This window comes from Mustela nigripes, chromosome 5, assembly GCF_022355385.1.
Source record: "Mustela nigripes isolate SB6536 chromosome 5, MUSNIG.SB6536, whole genome shotgun sequence".
Lineage (NCBI taxonomy): Eukaryota > Metazoa > Chordata > Mammalia > Carnivora > Mustelidae > Mustela > Mustela nigripes.
In genome coordinates this window covers 3538300-3555858 of record NC_081561.1, presented here as the reverse complement: position 1 = coordinate 3555858, position 17559 = coordinate 3538300, and the positions used below count along the sequence as shown (strand labels likewise).

The following is a 17559-nucleotide window of genomic DNA, read 5'->3' as shown; positions in this document are numbered from 1 at the left end:
TCCTTCAGCTAGAGGTCTAGAGGAGCGCCCACAGGTCTCTGTATCCTTCTAACAACTGGCCCGCAGCAGGTGTTGGCCCTGCTCCCCACGGGCCTGGCAGGGGGCAGGGGGCCAATCCAGGCTGGAAGGGAGGTCACGGAGAAGCCAGTCATGGAAAAGCAGGGTAGCGGCTTCATACCTAACAGGCTTTCTTTCCCCCCCCCTCTACGCACTGTCTTCACCCGCATCCGCCTGGGGGTCGTCACTTCCGGGGCCGCAGTGATTGGGAAGTACAGCCAGCATCCAGACTCAGGTGAGTCCCGAGGCCTGCACCGTGCACTTGATCGCTTTTTATTGCACCCACGCGGGCCTTTTCGTCAAGACTCACAGACTGTGGTTTCCTTCCCTCTCTCTACCCCTCTCTCCTTATCCTTCAAGAGTTGCAGCTGAAGTTGGCCGTAGGTTGGACACTATAAGCATACATTTGTATTCTCTATTCCCTTTGCCTCTAGAAAGAGCACCTCGTTTCTCAGTCTGTGCCTGGCTTGCACGCATGGCCTCCCCCAACCCCACCCAACCCCCGCTCTGGCCTGCTGCAGCCAGTCTGGAGCCCTGCTGCAGCCAGTCTTAGGGGTGGTGCCTGGGTGACATGAGAAACCCCCAGGGAGTGCCGGACACCCTGCTGACTGTGCCGCCAGGGGAAGTTGCTGTCCCCCTTTGTCCATCACAGCAGCTGGCTGCTCTTGGCCACGGGGATGGCGTTGCTGCTGGTCGCACGTGCCTGGCCTGCTCCGAGCCCGTGCTGCCGGGACTGTCTGCTCTGAGGTCCCCTGCATTCAGGATATGCTTTGCAGGGAACTGGGCTGTGCCCCAAATGTATAACCCCAACCGCATGCCCGTGCTCTGTGCTAGATGCTGCCTGGCTGTGCGGTCAGACTCTGGTGCCTTTGGCAGGGTGCTCAGATGGGTTGAGCACTGTCCCTCCAGGCCATAAATTCTTCTGTTGAGTTATTAGAGTTTTTGTTCTCTTTAGTCCAACCTGGCATACCCTGTCCTGTGCTTTGGATGGGTCAAACCTAAGGCCAGGGTAGCCAGAGCTCTCTGGAGGCGGAGGCCTTTTTCCTCCAGAGGCTGGGATAGAAGGGACATTGCTAGAATCCCAGGGGAGACCGCCAGCCTCCCCTCAGCCAGGCACGGCCTGCGGCCTCTGGAATCTGGAATCCGCGTGCGCTCCAGCCTTCCCGGCCCACAGGCAATCACGGGAACCCCCAACAACATCTTCTACCAAGAGGGTCTGACCCGTTACACCTAGAAGTGCTCCTCGGTCTCCAGAGGGAACTGAGTGCCCCACGCTGCACCCCGAACTGGGAAGGGGGAAGGGGAAGACCCCTTGTGGGGGCCTAGTCCCTCCCCCATCCCTTGGCCCGCTGCTGTCTCTGCACCCCTCCCATCACCTGCCTTGCCAGCCTCCTTTCCCGCCCTTCTGCCCGCCCCCCTCACTGTCTCCCTCCGATTCCCCTTCAGGTATGAGTGACAGCGTCAAGGACAAGTTCTCCATCACGTTTTCCATCGTGGGCATGTTCGCCTCCCACGCGGTGGGAAGCCTCAGTGTATTCTTCTGTGCCGAGATCACCCCCACGGTCATCAGGTAGGTCACGGGAGGGGCCCCGCCTGCACCTTCTCCCTAGGACTCAGGAGAGGGCTGGGTGTGGAGCGAGGCTCCTGTGGAATGAACCAGCATCAGTTGTGTCCTGCCCTGGCCTCCGGACCAGGGTGCAGCATACGTGCCGGGCATGTCCGGCCTTCAGCGGGAGAGCTTTGCCTTGACTCTGAGGCAACCGAGAGTCAGCTGAGAGCTTGACCCCGGGCTCCGCCCAGGCAAGGAGCCAGAGGAGCAGGGAGCAGGGAGCTTTTCAGGGTGCAGAAAGCCCTGTACGTTTCCATCTGAAAGGGGGTGTTACCTGGGGCTTAACTACTCTTGTCTTAGCTCAGGGAGTAAGGCCTGATCCTTTCTTGGTGCTAGTCCCAGATAGTGGTACCTGGCTGGTACCTACCCTTTGATTTTATTAAGATTACAGCATAATAAAAGAGTTTGCCTTCAGTTAAAAGGGCATCACTTAACTACGGAATCATGTCATTTTCCTGGTAATTACTGTTTGTGACTTACAGAAGGGCTCACTGTGATTGACATCACACTGAACTTGGCATGGGAATATCATTAGCATTGCTAACACACATGCTTTTCGAACATATAAACTGTGAATAAATTAGGCAGTTATTCAGCTGTGAAAGAAAACCCAGAAGTCAGCATGACAACACCCGTCCACCCTGACTTTCCCACGCGGTCAGACAAGAGAGCCCAGTACAGGTCAAGGCGGGACTCGTGCAGACTAATTATTTTAGACCCTCGGGTGCTGGGTAGGGCTTTGGGCAAAGGCAGGTAGGTTCATGGACTTTCTCTTCCCACATTTCCAGGAGTCATGCTGACAAGAGAAATTTCACATGACCTCATTTTGCTTCATTCTCCCAGATTTTTACAATGCGTGCCAAGTCTGAAGGCTACTCAGTGCCTGTGGAATAAGATGCCAAGGGATGGTATATGTAAGAAAAAAAGCAATTAAATGCCAAGTAATTCACCCTATACCGACCCTCTCCTAAGCCGAAGGGAAGAAAAAAGCCTGAACCTTATTTCATGCTCGAGGCTGCAAAATGTCTCAAGCAGACAGCATCTCCCTCCGTGTCCTTTCTTTACATAGTTAAAATTTCCTTCCTTGACCAAAGAATCCAGCAAGGAGGGTTCTTTCATTAAAGCAGAGGTCAAGATCGGATCTCTGGCTTTCCCGCTGGTCTCCCCATAGATTGGCATTATTGTGGACCTTTCTCTAGGGGCCGCCACCCCTTAACTGTGCTGGGGTGGACCTCATTAGTCATTGTTAGATTTTGCTTAACAAGCGAAACGGAAGGAAATACACTATCCTCTTCCTCTTTGATGCAGACCTGCCAAGATCATTTGGGGATAGAAATTCAACAAATACATTCTTCGATTTGGCTTGCCAAGATGACAGACTAGAAAAAATATCTGACCTTTGGTGCTGTTCTTGTACTCGGAGAGGGATGAAAGGAAACCGAGGCCAACGGGGGTCTCCGGCCAGGAGGGAAGGGGTCCTCGAGTCACCCCTGCACCCCGCCCCTTCCGCGGCCCGGCTCTTTCTTGCAGACACACTCTGGGACAGTTCCTGCAGAGTCCCCTCCCCCTCCTTCACACAGCTGAATCCCAGATAAACGAGGGTGAGCGGCCTGGGGTGTGCGAGCTTTCCCTTTTACTCACTGAAGTGTAACTGACATACAATATTCCATGAGCTTCATTTTTCTTAATACAAAATGAAGCTTTTTCTACAAGGCTTTATTAAAGACATCCCTCCTGACCCAGAACCAGTAGCCCAGGGGAAGATGCCTGGATTCACTAAGGAGGAGCAAATAGGAGGATGAGAACTTTTTCGTACAGAGGCTCGTGGAAATCCGGTGTCCTGGAATGACACACTCACTAGGGTCTGACGAATGTGATCATGGTGTCACGAGATCCCATCCAGACTCTCTGTTGCAGAGAAGTGCTTCCCTCCCACCCAGGCCTGGTCTGGATGGCGTCACTGGTTCGCTTCCTGAGGCTTCGGGACTCGGGTGTCTCTGCAGGCTGACGGGGAGGACCCTGTGTCTGCAGCAGCTCTGCCCTTGGGCTTAGTTAGAAGTGCCCCCGGGACCCGGTTCATCTAGAAGCAGGGGGTGTTTTTTTGGTGCAGGACCATCTTTTCTCTGCAGTGTCCCTCTGGCGCCTGTGAGGACATCACCTATCTCCTCACCCTTCAGCAAAGTTCAGAGATGAGACAGATGCCGGTGATCACAAGCCCGTTTCATTGTCCGGCAGCTCCACACAGGCTCCCTCCAAGCCCCTAGGCCTTGGCTGTTAATGCTCTGGTCTGTCTGAGCTCAGCTGCTCCTTCCTGATATCTTCTACTTCCTCTCCTTTGCGCTGTCCTACTCCTTTCTCTAGAAACTTCTTTCTTGGAATTTGCCTTCTCTGAGAACTTCCTTCTGAGTGATTCCTCCCTATTCATGCCTCAGGACTAAGAACCTGGGCCCTGCTGTCCTCCCCTCTAAAGGTGCCTCAGGATCAGGCACCAAGGACAAAGATGGCCTGTGTAATGGGACATGTGGAGTCTATTTAACTTTTTAAAGATTTGTGTCTTAAATATATATATTATATACATAGACACACACACATACACACTACCACCAACAACAAATGCTAAGGTCAAGGAGACACAGCACGCAGGCTTGGCGTTCCACAGCAGGACAAAAAGCAAAGCATAGAGAATGTGGCCTCGAGCCTCAGATTTGGATCTGGACGTGAGAGCAGGTGGCTGTGTGTGTGACCGCAGAGGTCACTTTTCTCCATGTGGCCTTAGGCAAGTCCTTCAGCCAGACTTCATCTCTTTGCCCTAACATGAGACAAGTTATAACTGACAGCCTTGTCACAAACAGGGTAGTGATGCTGGGGGGAGAAGGAGTCTGTCCAGAGGATCCAGCCTCAATGATGACAATGGATATTATTAACTATTCCTACCCGAGTATTGCTGGCAGTTATATTATTTCTGCAAAACTGGCACAAAAATTTGTTAATCCTTGACTTCACAGAAGTGGAGTCAAGACAAATTAAGTAAAACGGAAGAGGAAGTGAGAAATGGGAGGTTTGTTCTGTTTAAACACAAGATGCTCGGTATTCCCATGTTTAAAGGAATGATTTGAAGATTGTGGAATTCTAAATTTAAGCTTACGACTTCTAATAGTAAGTCTGCCTGTGTATCGGCTTTTGTATCCTTAATTTAGATATTATTACTAGAGAAATAAAGATATCCGGTGGATATTAAAATTTTCTGTGCTCCTCATGCACAGGGAGGCAAAATTTGCCTGTACATTTTTTATCTGTAAATTGAGCCCGCTGCCTGCTCTGATATTTACACGTGGGTACATGCTGCCCTCTAGTGACAGTTTAAAGAAAAGCAAGACATGCACAGAGTGCATTTTAGGGGAGGAAAGAAAGGTAAGCACTTGAGAGCCAAACACAAAATAAGGACTCCATTCTCCAAACAGAGATTTCAAAAAGACAACACAAAGCCAAGAATGGTATACCAAATTCTTTTAAAGGTTCCTAACCTTACTGAATAATTTCAAGGCATTCTTGACAGAAAAGCAAACAGAAAATTGCTTTTGTAAAAAAACACATAAAGAAATATTGCATATTATATATGCACATGTACGTAGACTGCATTTTATTTATACACACACACGTGCACAGATACTTCCGTGAGCTGTCTAATCCTACCATAAATATATTTGACATGAATTATTAATGTCTCATTTTGGGTTATGACGCGAGACTTTGTCCCATGCTGACTTCTGCTGCCTTGACCGTGACTGTTTGCACCCTTCCCCATGGGTCCGTGGAACCGCCCATCCTGTAAGTTAACTCATGTGTGGACTTTGTATGCACTAAGTCTCCCTCTGCTTGTCAGTGCCGTCCACATGTAGTGACAGGAAGGTCCCATGGAAGTCCAGAAGATTGCAGAGAAAAGGATGTCTTACTGGTAGTCAGGCCCCAAGGAAACACATCCATTAACCCTGGCATCTGTCTGTCTCTCGCTACATCTTGCGGCTTCTCAAGGGGCCAGAATGACCGAAAAGACAAAGGGGCTATTTTAGGTGTCCGTGTTCTTGGTTCCTATCCCATCACTCTTCCTGATGGTCATCTATTTTTAACCCACCCCATTCATTCCGGTGAGCTGACCTTCCTACCTAGGAAGCCAGCATAATCCATGAGCATCCAATATTTATTAAGCATAAATACGTGTTGGTTGATATTCTAGAAAATAATCCTTGCCCTTGGCAAGCTCATAGACTAAATAAAGACGGTAGGCATATGAAGAAATACTAACAGAAAGGTGCAGTGTCTTCAGAAGGTGGTCTGGGACTGTCTGCCTGTATCTGGGGGATGCCTCCCCCCGCCAAAAAAAATATTGCTATTCCTTACTTGTGTTCCCTTGATGGCCCAGTAGCACAACGGTGTGGCTCCTCTACAGTCCTTCCTGTCTCTCCCTTGGCGAAAGGCTTTCTAACACATGGGACCAGTGACACGTCCCAGTCTGGGTGAGAGGTGGCTGTCTTCTTCCATATCTAAGGCTAGGAAATTCCATCACTCACTGTGTGTACTAGTTATCTATTGCTGTGTAACAATTATCCCAAAACTTAGTGGCTTAAAAGAACACCAGCTTGTTGTCTCACAGTGTCTGTGAGCAGGAATTGGCAAGGCCTAGCTGGGCCTTCTGCTTCAGGATCTCCCATGGGCTTCAGTCAGCCAGGGTAGCATCGGACTTCAAGCTCATTCAGGACTTGGTCTTCATGTGTTCGTGCTGCTAAACCAGAATACCACAGACTGGGTGGCTTATAAACAACAGTAATTTATTTCTGGGGGCTGCAAGTCCAAGATCAAGGCGTCCACAGATTTGGTGTTTGGTTGGCCTGCTTCCTGGTTTATCAGTGGCCATCCTTCCTCTATCCCTTTGGGATTCCATGTCCTCACGTGGTGGAGGGGTGAGGGAGCTCTCTGGGGTGCCTTTTCTAAGGCACCTTATCACCTCCCAAACCAGATCTAATCACCTCCCGCAGTTCCCGGCCTCCTGACACCATCACACTGAAGATTAGGAGCTCAACATAGGAATTGGGGTGGATGGGGGGGACAGACATTCTCACCAAAACATAGGGTTCAGTTCCTCACTATTGGACTGAGATCATCAGTTCCCTGCTGGCTGGAGGTCACCCTAGATCCCTGCCACCTGGAGTATAACAACATCACAGCTTGCTTCATTAGAGCCAGCATGAGAATCTGCTAGAAGTCAGTCTTTTCGTAACCTAATCATGGAAGGGACATCTCATTACCTTTGCCATATTTTGTTGGTGAAAAGCAAATTGCTACATCCAGCTCACATTCAAGATACAAAAGTATGAACGCTTGGAGGTGTGACTCATTGGGGCCGTTTTAGCAATCAGCTGGTCCCTACCCCCGAAAGTCTCTTCAGTCTGTGAGGGACCCACAGACACAAGCACAAGAAGCAGGCAGGGGTTGGGGGGCTGCAGGGAGCACACTGGAGGGACGGGGCCCCCAGGAAGGATGTGTACATGCGAGGAAGCCACGGCAGGGAGCGAGGCTTCGTTCTGAAGGGACAGTGAGCAGGAGCAGGGGCCCCTGGAAGGAGAAGGGGGTGGTGGTGCTGAGAGGCAGCTTCAGGAGGCCCAGGTGCAGGGTGTGGATGGGGAGGCCCGGGGAAGGAGGAAGAGGAAGGACCAGAGCGGCACCACAGGCTCCGCCCACCTTTAGGTCTCCGTCATCCCTGGAGGCTCTGGACCACCTTCTCGTCATCCTCCCAGCGCTTGACCTTGCTCGGCCCGGGCCCGCCGTCGCTGCCTGGTGCTCCCCGGAGGAAGCAGCAACACCCCAGCCGACGCACTCATCTCCCTGCCCTCCCTTCCCCTCCTGCACTTGGTCGCTTGTTCAGTATTAATGCCGCAAAAAAAGACGTTAAAAACACAGCGAGATTTCTGCCTTGGGAGGCCAACAGAGAAGGGAGAAGGAGCTTAGACAACTGGGAATGACAGCAGCCGGCATGTACTTGGGAATGCCTGGCCCAGCCTCAGGGACACCAGCACCCCGTCTCTGTTGATGTGCCCTTCCTATCCCCGTGTCATATCCTCCCTGAGGCTCATGTAGGTGAGCCTGCTTGGTGGTGGAGGCAGGATTCGAACCCAGGCCCACAGGTTCCTGGCCTGTGCTCTTAACCAGCGCTCTCTGGCCCAAGGAGCAGGGAGCGTCTGGTAGCTGCTCTGGCCTGTGCACGTGGGCCTGCTGAACTAGGCGGCAGTTGCTGCCCGGCTTGACCCCACTGAACCTCTGGGCCAGGAACAGTGCCAGGCCTGGGGACTGCCAGGAAGGGCCTCCGCTCCCTCTTTGGCAGCATGTGAGGAAACTATTGCCCCTGGGGAACCTGGCTGACCTGAGCTGAGCAGAGAGGCCACAGCCTCCTCACAGAGAAAGTGAGGGAGAGAGCCAAGGGGCTCGGGGACTGGGGGTGCAGGTCAGGCAGGTGCAGGGGCCAGGGCTCAGCTAGAGGTGGGAGGGAGCCCTCGAAGGACTCTGAGAAAGGGAGCGGCATGATTCACTCCACATTCTAGAAGAGTCACTGTGTCACCAGTGAGGAAAGAGCCCCAGGGAGTAGGAGAAAGCAAGACATGCCGGTTAAGGGAGTGTGACCCAGACTGGCCGAACTGGAAGCCATGGGGCTTGGGTGCAGCTGGACAGAGGAGGCCAGAGACAGGGAAGAGTCTGGCTACTCCCAGGCGCTGGCTTTGCCCTGAGGTCAGTGTGTCCCACCTCTCCCCACCCAGCACGAGGGCTGTGAGGAACCCCCTCCCGTGAGCAGAGGTACAAGGCCTTTTCTTATTTGGGGCTGAGAGAAGGGAAAGAGAGCAGTGCCTTTCATTGTTGCTACGGAACGTGACAAATGAGGAAGGGAGAATCGCCCCCCCCACATTGTCCCAAGCATGCACGCATGATTGTCAGTCTTTTGTTCCACTCTTTGAGAAAAAGTGTTTCTTTTCTGTGCTCCTTCATGTCTTGACCATCAAACGGATTCATCCGCTTTACGGTGGCCCTTAGGGACAGCTGTTGACCTGGGGAGCCCCAGACACTGAGTCCCCCCTCGTTTCTGTCAGTCATGTGGATCTAGGACTGGCCAGCCAGAGGGCCTGCTGTAGACAGCAGGGACTGTCGGTTCACTGTTGACAGCAAGGCCCTGGGAAGGCCCCAGGAAGAGGGAGCCCACTGCTGAGCCAAGCAGAGCAGAACCCCCGCCCCAGCCTGAGCAGCAGGGGGTACAGAGGGGAGGCCTGGGTGGCTGCCCCACACTGGAAGCTTTGGGGGTTTGTGTTAAAGGACACCCCAGACCCCACAGATAGAACAGTGTTGGGTTTGGTTGTTTTTTGTTTTTGTTTTTTTTTTAAGATTTACTGCAGTATAATTTACATACTATATAATGCATGCATTTTAAACATACAAGTCAATCATCTTTGGCGCCATCATCCCCTTAAATCCAGATATCAGACATTTCCATCACCTCAGAGAGTTCCCTCCTGGCCCTTTGCAGTCCTCCCTGTCCCCACTCACAGCCCCAGGCAATCAGTAATCTGCTTTTGGTCTCTGTAGATCTGTCCCCCCCCCCCCCAAACGCCCCCCCCCCCACTTTTTCGAAATTTTGTATAACATTAGTATAACATTTTTGTAACATGTAGTATAACATTTTGAAATTCCCCACACTGTGGCAGGTGTCAGTGCTACAATCCTTACTGTAGGGTACTGTTCCATTGTCCCGGATGTGCCACAGTTTATCTCACCAGGTGGTAGACGCCAGGATTCTTTCGGATTTGGGGCTATTATAAATAATGCTGCAGCGAATATTCAATTCTGAGTTTCTGTGGGTTCTAGGTTTCCTAGGCCTCATGAGAGCGGAGTTCTCATTTAACTGTTGCAGATACTGACAAGTGCTTCCACGGCCGCTACCCCTCTTTCCCTTTCTAGAGGTGGTGGTTGGGGGTCTCATTCTCTGTGCAGCCTCACGAACACTTGTCACTCTGGTTTAAGATTTTATTTTTTTATTTAAGAGAACACAAGCAGGGAGAGTAGCAGGAGAGGGAGAAGCAGACTCCCTGATGAGCAGGGAGCCCAATATGGGGCTGGATCCCAGGGCTCCGGGATCATGACCTGCGCCCAGGTGCCTCCCATTATCTGCATTTTTGATCATTGCTGTCCTGGTGTGTGTGAGGTGGTATCTCATTGTGCTTGGGGTATGCATCTAATGGCCAGGGATATTGTACATCTGCTCGGGTGCTTTGAATGTTTTATACTTTGTATAGTGTCTTTGAAGAAGTGTCTATTCAAATCCCTGGCCCATTATTTAAATTGGTTGACGGTTCTTTATATATTCTGGATACAGATCCTTTTTCAGACATCCTCAGTAACTATGTTCTCCCAGTCTGTTTTTTCTCTTTCCATTTTCTTCAGAAATAAATAAATAAATAAATAACAAAAATTAAAAAAAAAAAAAACTTCTGCACTTTAGGAGAACAAGTTGGTTTTTTTGTTGTTGTTTTTGTTTTGCTTTGTTTTGTTTTGTTTTGTTTTGTTTTGGGGAAGTCCTATTGATCATTTTCTCTTCTAGATTCTGCTTTTGGTGTCATATGTAAGAAATCTGTCTCACCTAAGATCACCATTTCCCTTTGTATTTTCTTCTTAAAAGTGTTACAGGTTTAGCACTTACATTCATGTCAGTAACCCATTCTGAGTTCATGTATCATGTTACATAAAGGCCCAGCTGCTTTCTCTTGCGCCTGGATAACCAGCCACTTGTTGAAGGACTCTTTTCCCTATTGAATTTGCCTCTGTCAAAAGTCAGCTGACCATGAATATGAGTTTGACCATGAGTATGACCATGAATATGAGAGTTCACTTCTGAACTCTCAGTTGTTCCACTGATCTGTCGATACACCAAGACCACACTATTAATATAGCTTTACATGAAGTTCTGAAATTGAGACAATAAGTCCTTGAATTTCGCTAAGTTTCAAAATTGTTCTGGCTGTTCTGGGTCTTTTGCATTCCCATCTAAGTCTTGGGATCAGATTATCATTTCTGGGGGGGGGGGGTACATATCATCTGGAAATTTGACAGGGATTGTGTAAAACCTATACATTCCACCTAAGATGGAAGAATTGCCATCTTAACGGTACTGGGTCTTCCAATCCATGAACATGGACTGACTCTTCATTTATTTTATATATCGGATTTTCTCTTTCAAGAGTGATTTATAGTTTTTAGTATGCAAGTCCTGCATTTTTTTTTTTTTTTTTGAGATTTTCTTTGAGAGAGAGCGAGTGCGCATGTGCACGTGTGAGTGCAGGGAGGAGCAGAGGGAGAGGGATAAGCAAACTCTGTGCGGAGCACGAGCCCAATGTGGGCTCAATCCCATGACCCTGAGATCACAATCTGAGCCAAAATCAAGAGTGAGATGCTTAATTGACTGAGCCACTCAGGTGCCCCAAGTCTTGCCTTTTTTTTTTTTTTTTTTTACTTATTTCTAGGTATCTTCTTGTTCTTTTGATATTATGATAAATGGGATTTTCTTAATTTCATTTTCACCTTCTTTGTTGCTGGTGTGTAGACATATAGTTGACCTTTGTCTGTTGATCTGGTGTCTCATGCCCTTGTAGGTCAGTTTTTTGATGAGGCAGAGCCACCTGTAGTGCCAACCAAGAGAACCAGAGGCTCCTCGAGAGCCTGCCGCAGGAGCCTTCTGCCTAGGGGCATCCAAGAATAAAGGTCTCCTCACTAAAGGGTGGGGGCACAGCTCTTAAGCAACTCCAGTGGAAGCTCTTCTTTAAACCGACCAAGATCCACACCCCCCACACCCTCTGCCCACTGGTGTGGGTGTCCGCACTCTGATGGGAAGCAGAGAACTCCACTCCCCCTTCCTTAAGACCAGCCAGCCCTCCCTGGCCTGTGCACTGCATGACACAGTGGGGCCATGACTTCCTGTCATGTGGACACCACGGTCCACTTTTCTGCAGTCCAGCACTGCACTGCTTCCCAGAGACCACCAGACACCTTCTCCCCCAAAATACACTTATGTCAAAGGAGAGATGTTCGAGTGATGATGGACTTTTTAAATGTTGTGTATCTCCTAATCTCTCTGGGACTCTGGTAGGTTCCCCCAAATAGCAGAGGAGTGGAGATGAATGGCGCATGCTCTAGGCTCCCACTCAGTCACAGCATGTGGCCTCTGGCACTGCAGCTCAGAGACAGGACCGCTTCCACTGGTGGTGTGCAGAATGATTTCAGGAAATATACGGGACACAATAATGAATAGGAACTCACAGTGAGAAAAAGTGCCATCTTTTAAAGTATCTTCCAGTCTCTCTAGTTCTGGCTGGAGAAGATCTCTGTGAGTGCTGGCAGGTCTGTCACATCCTCTTTAACCCGCTAATCCACCTCCCACCCGCCCACTGACCTGTTTCAAATGAAGAGCAAACTTTGGGAAATAGTACAGTTTACTAGTACTGTGTCATTGCATATTATTTATGGCGAGTGCTTTCCCATTTACAGTAGTATTTTAACACTGCCTTTCGAAATAAAGTAAATGTTGAGCTGGCGAGAGACGATGTTAACTAGAAGCAGTACAAAGATAGCCAAGGCGAAAGTGGTCTGGGATATCCCACAGGTGGGATGCGCTCGGGGTTTTGGGCGGTGGGAGGAGGGGTCCTGCTCGAGCCAGGCCCCAGCTGGCCCCGTGGTCCCACTCACGTGGCCCCACTCTGGGAGGGCCCAGGCCCCCCCACGGCCGTTAACCACGCGTGCCTGTGCTCTCCCCACAGGTGCGGCGGGCTGGGGCTGGTGCTGGCCAGCGCGGGCTTCGGCATGCTAACGGCGCCCATCATCGACTTGCACAACCAGAAAGGCTACTTCCTGCACCACATAATTTTTGCCTGCTGCACGCTCATCTGCATCATCTGTATCCTCCTGCTGCCTGAGAGCAGGAACCAGAACCTGCCCGAGAACATCTCCAATGGGGAACACTACACTCGGCAGCCGCTCCTGCCCCACAAGAAGGGGGAGCAGCCCCTCCTGCTCACCAACGCCGAGCTCAAAGACTACTCCGGCCTCCACGATGCGGCCACTGCAGGGGACGGGCTGCCTGAGAATGCCACGGCCAATGGCATGAAGTCCATGTAGCTCTGGGCACGGCCTTCCCTATAGGGGGCACTGTGGGCACCGGGGACTTGGGGGCTGTTTGGGCACAGGTTTACAGACCGGGGACCAAACACGTGGCTGGGGGGCAGGAAAATCATGTTCTGCTGCTGCTGCCGTGGATCCCAAGACCGTCAGCTGGTGTGGGTAAATTCTGTCTTTCCAGAACTTTAAGGATCATGTATGAGGAAGCAAACTCTTTGAAAATAACCCTTCAGACTTTCTTTTCTGCCATGAAATGTTTGTATTTATTTTGGTCATTTTTACGAGAAGCACTTTATTCCCTTTCCTCTAACTGATCTCGAAACAGAACCACCTCCTTCGGAAGAGGGACACGGTTGCCAAGGAGAACGCTGTAAGTAGCCAGCACAGCGGCCCTGGAGGTCACACCATGCTCGCCCAGCACCCCACTGCGGAGCCAGGGGTCACTCACTCTGGGCCCACGCCCCACGAGGCCGCCTGCCTGTGTGCGGACAGACTGACCTGTCATGGAGTGGCTCCATGACTGCATTGTAGACAGAGTGAAATGTAAATGAGTAGGATTTTGCTAGAGAGTCTGTGTATGGTTTTTAAAGGGTTTTTGTGTGTGTGTGTTTATGAGGTAAGAGCTTCTGTTCCATGTGCTGGGGGAAAGCAGCTCCCAAATATCATTAAAACCAGCTTAGTCTTTCCTTCGAGATCATCCTTTTGTACTTGACGCTGGAAGCTCCTTGGGGTAAAGTGTAAACATTTCACCAGAAATCCTAAGTAACGAGGGGTACTAAGGCCATGGTTTGTCAACATGGGTTCTCCTGGCCGAGCTCACCACAAGCAAAGGTGTGGAGAGGTGAGGCGCGGTAACGTCAGTCATACTCCTTCCCGGGTTTAGCTCCAGCAAGAAAGTCCCCTCTGTCACACTCGGCTTCCTCGCCAGCACAACCTGAACATGAGGCTACTTTCTGAACTGAAAACCAATAGGAAACTGACAGACCACTGAGGCAAGCCCACAGGAGCGAGGGGTGCTCTCCAGGACACGGCCCGTCACCCACATCTCGAGCACACGCCGCGTGGAAATCACCAGCCTGGATGACTGTCCGCTCTCACTGACTTCACACTGACAGACTGCAAAGCCTGTGGGAGCCACTCCCCCACGCAGCCCTGCCTTTGCCTGCTTCCTGCTTCCTGTCACTTCTGTCAGCACGGAGTGGGGGGAGGGCAAGGACTCTCACAGGTGAGTCCACCCGACGTCTGGCCTCTCCAAGCATCAAGACCAGTTGAGAGAAAGCAATAACTCACCAAAGTTCAACACCCACCCCGCCCCCAACAGCCAAGGGTTTTCTTTGTGTTCCTCATTGCGTCCCAGACAGTGAAGGCTTCGTCCTGCCTTTCCAGGTCAGACTTTCTGCGCCTATCTGAGGGGCGCATCATGGGAGACATGGAGGGCCTCCTCAAGGACATCCAGGGGCCACGAACAAACAAGCTTCATTGGTGCAGGCAGGCACTGCCTTGTAGCAACACAGGCACCCGATTTTTTGGACAGCCTGGTTTCTTTCTAGAATTGTCCACCTCCGCACTTTGTGACACATGTCTTTGCTGTAAGCTGTGTTCTTCCTGGGAAATTGTGGTCTTGAGTCTGTGCAGCAGTTAGGTGACTTCCAATGGACAGCTGCTAGAACTCAAAAGGGCCAGGAAAGAGGCTGACGAAACTTCCCTTTCTCCCCGTCCAGCTTTCCAACTGGTCTGTTCGCAGTCCACCCACCAGCCTCCTCCAAAACTGCTAGACCCCAGTACGACGGAATGAAAACAGTGTGAGGAGGTGAGCAAGCTTGCAGGCATGCACGATTCCAGGGAGTAAACTGCATTATCTGTTTCATCACTGGTGCCTGGGAACAAAAGCCTCCTGGCAGTCTCTCCCCAGCTCCAGCTGCTCCAAGCCCAGCTCATCCGCACCTCCCTTCATCTCTTTTAAGTCACTTTCATTCCATGTTTCAATGTTAGTCCGCATTCACCTTAATTTGAGATCTTTACATCTCTGCAGCCTTCGTGTGCCAAACTTGTGGGAATACCGTTTGCCTTTTTCAGAGTACTTACTACAGAGCCACCGTGCGGCAAGACCCAGTAAGCGCAGGCCACTGGGCAGGTGGGAAAGTGGGAAGGAGCCTGCGTGGCCCCCGGGGCCGTACCTGGCCAGGTATATGTCTGCATCCCTCACCCCAGGGCCAGGACAGCCCACTTGCTGTCCTCCAGGACTTGGGCATGTTCGCTCGCCGTCTGCACGGACCTTTTATGAGAACCGTCCCAAAGCTGTCGAGTGCCATCAGTCATCTCTAGCCAGGAAGGCAGAGGCGAGGCATGGCACATACAAAGTCCTGTTCCTCGGTCTCTGATCTCCATGTGATGGGACAACTGTAAAGACCAGTCCAGAGGAGACAGCCGTCAACACTGTCGCTTCAGTGATCCGGACTAAAAGAGAAGCTAGCTATGAGGGCTGGGCTCTTGGGACCAAAGTCTAGCAGATGTGAACATGGCTGACTCACCAACAAAGAGGTCCCACAACTCCTCTCCGCAGGCTTAGGCTGAGCTCCTGCTCTGTTGCTGGTTTGGCTTCGGGATACCTGAAGCTCTTAAGGAACAAACACCTTTATGAGATGTAGACAAGGCAGGAAAGGTTCCATGTGGGCCGAGCTCAGGGCGATCCCATACCAAGTGAGCGAGGCAGCAGGGGCCCCCCAGAGTCTGAGCCGTCTGCACCTGCCCTGCTTGGTAAGGGAGGGGTCTGCAGCCACCAGCTCCCTGGCGCAGGTCAGTAACGAATGGACTCCTCAGTCCTATTTCCTTCGTGCTTAGTGAGGAAACACTTCTCAGGCACCTGCTACTTCAAGTCGGCTTTCCCCACCACCTCTACCCCTCCACCAGCTGCCCGGGGAGACATCCCAAGGTACGTGCTCCAGCTTCCTCCTCTGCCACCCACTCCTGCACCCTGCTATCCTATCAGGGAGCTGTGATCCCCTTCCAATAAAAGTTATGCACAAATGTGAACACCTGAGTCAGGGCTGGATACTTCTTCATTTTGTTCTCTTCCAGAAGTCAGCAGTAACACCACATACCCGAAACGTTAGCGCCCCAGACAAATAAGGAAACCTTTTTAAGCGCTTTATTTTCTAAAAGAGTAAAATCACATGTGACTAGGAGAAGGGGGCTGGTAGGTTTGTTTGGCCACAGAAGAGAAAGAGAGCAAAACTAAACCTCATAAAGGAAGTAACTGCACTCAAACATGACCACTTCCTAGAGCCAAACAAGAAATGACTGAAGTGCCATTAAATGACCTGTGTGACCATCGCATCGCCCGGCCCCTAAATGGCGCGCGGGTGCACAGCACGTGCTGGGGGAGCCCACACTTCAACTCTTAAAGAACACCTCACTTCAATGTATTGTGTGTTTTGGAAAAGCAGTACAGTGTGTTACGTGTAGTGGGGAATACTTCCCTCCCTCTGTCCTCTCGGCAACCCCCACATCTGAGGTTTCTGTGTAAGAACCGTGTTACTGTACGTGTCGACCGGGGTTCCTCTGGAGGTGCTCGTTCATAGCACAAGCCTAAACTGAGTTCTGAACTGTCGTTCAAAGCTAAACGTCTGCATGATGTCACATCTGTTGTACCTTTGGGGAAAATTTGTATGTAAATGTACAGAAATAAAAAATGTTGCCCCATTAACAAATTTCCACTGGAATGTCTTCCCTACCTCATCTGATGGTATCCAATGAAGGGCATTTCACAACCATTGACTACAAGTAATAAAAACTCTACCTGTTTATGCAGCTCTCACTGTCCCTACTTCAGCGCCTCTGTAAACCGAGTCTTTGCTCTCACCCCGAGGGAACAGCGGGCGGCCTCTCACCTCGCTTCCAGGGTCCTAATCTTAAAGGCAGGCAGAGGCAGAGGTCGGATTGCATGCAAACTGTTCCCTTAGAGATGTTCTCAGACCACCTGAGAAGCAAGGGCCATCAGCAAACTGAAGAGTTCTTTCCTCATGTGTACTGATGTCCTGCTAACCCATGGCCTGATGGTTCCTAGAGAGGTCAAGAGAGGACTCTCTTACACTGTGATTCTGTGAGGAAGTTCTGATAACCCAAAACTCTCTTCTTTAATGTAGTATTTTTTAACAAGAAAACACTATTTCTTTAATAAAGTATTTATACCAAACTCTTCTCTCCATAGCCCTGATTTTGTGTTACTTACTCTTCTTAGAGAGATGCCCACTGTGCTTCCAAGCTATGTGGTGGCCGCGGCCTCGGAGGTCAGCACAGGAAGTCTGTAAAGGAGGCAAGCATCTCGAACCTCAGACCTGCTCCTCTCAAGTGCCCTTATGTCTTGGCCAAAGTGTAACCACCCCGGGCTGCCTACCACAGGCTCCATACAAGACTTATGCCCCTGCATGAATCCTGTTACAGGGCCCTAAACAATCCACCACCAGATGGGCCTTGAAGATTAGAAAGTTCTTTGCCAGTGGTTCTCAACCTCGCCTGTACTGGGCAGCATGTGGGGAGCTTTTCAAATCTGCCAAAGCCTGGGCCCCAGGCCCTCTGAGTCTCTGGGGAAGGGCCAGGCATGGGCAATCGGTGAAGGCCACCTCCAGGGATTCGAACGTGAAGCCCGAGTTTAGAAACCCAGACCCATGACATACTGGCTTTTAGAAAGG

General features: G+C 50.9%; 2 protein-coding genes across 3 annotated transcripts in view; one reads left to right on the top strand and one right to left on the bottom strand.

Moving 5' to 3' along the window:
• The window catches only part of SLC22A23 (solute carrier family 22 member 23), a 171196-nt gene extending 154522 nt beyond the window's left edge, over positions 1–16674 (top strand). The window contains exons 8-11 of one of the 2 annotated variants that reach the window (XM_059399354.1): positions 260–292; positions 418–441; positions 1504–1627; positions 12511–16674. In XM_059399354.1, the coding sequence (XP_059255337.1) occupies positions 260–292; positions 418–441; positions 1504–1627; positions 12511–12868 (539 nt within the window). In that variant the 3' untranslated portion in view covers positions 12869–16674. The remainder of the gene's footprint in view (positions 1–259; positions 293–417; positions 442–1503; positions 1628–12510) is intronic. The other variant, XM_059399355.1, reaches the window with a different exon arrangement.
• PSMG4 (proteasome assembly chaperone 4) overlaps positions 1–17559 on the bottom strand; it is a 35986-nt gene that overhangs the window by 2763 nt on the left and 15664 nt on the right. The window lies entirely within an intron of this gene.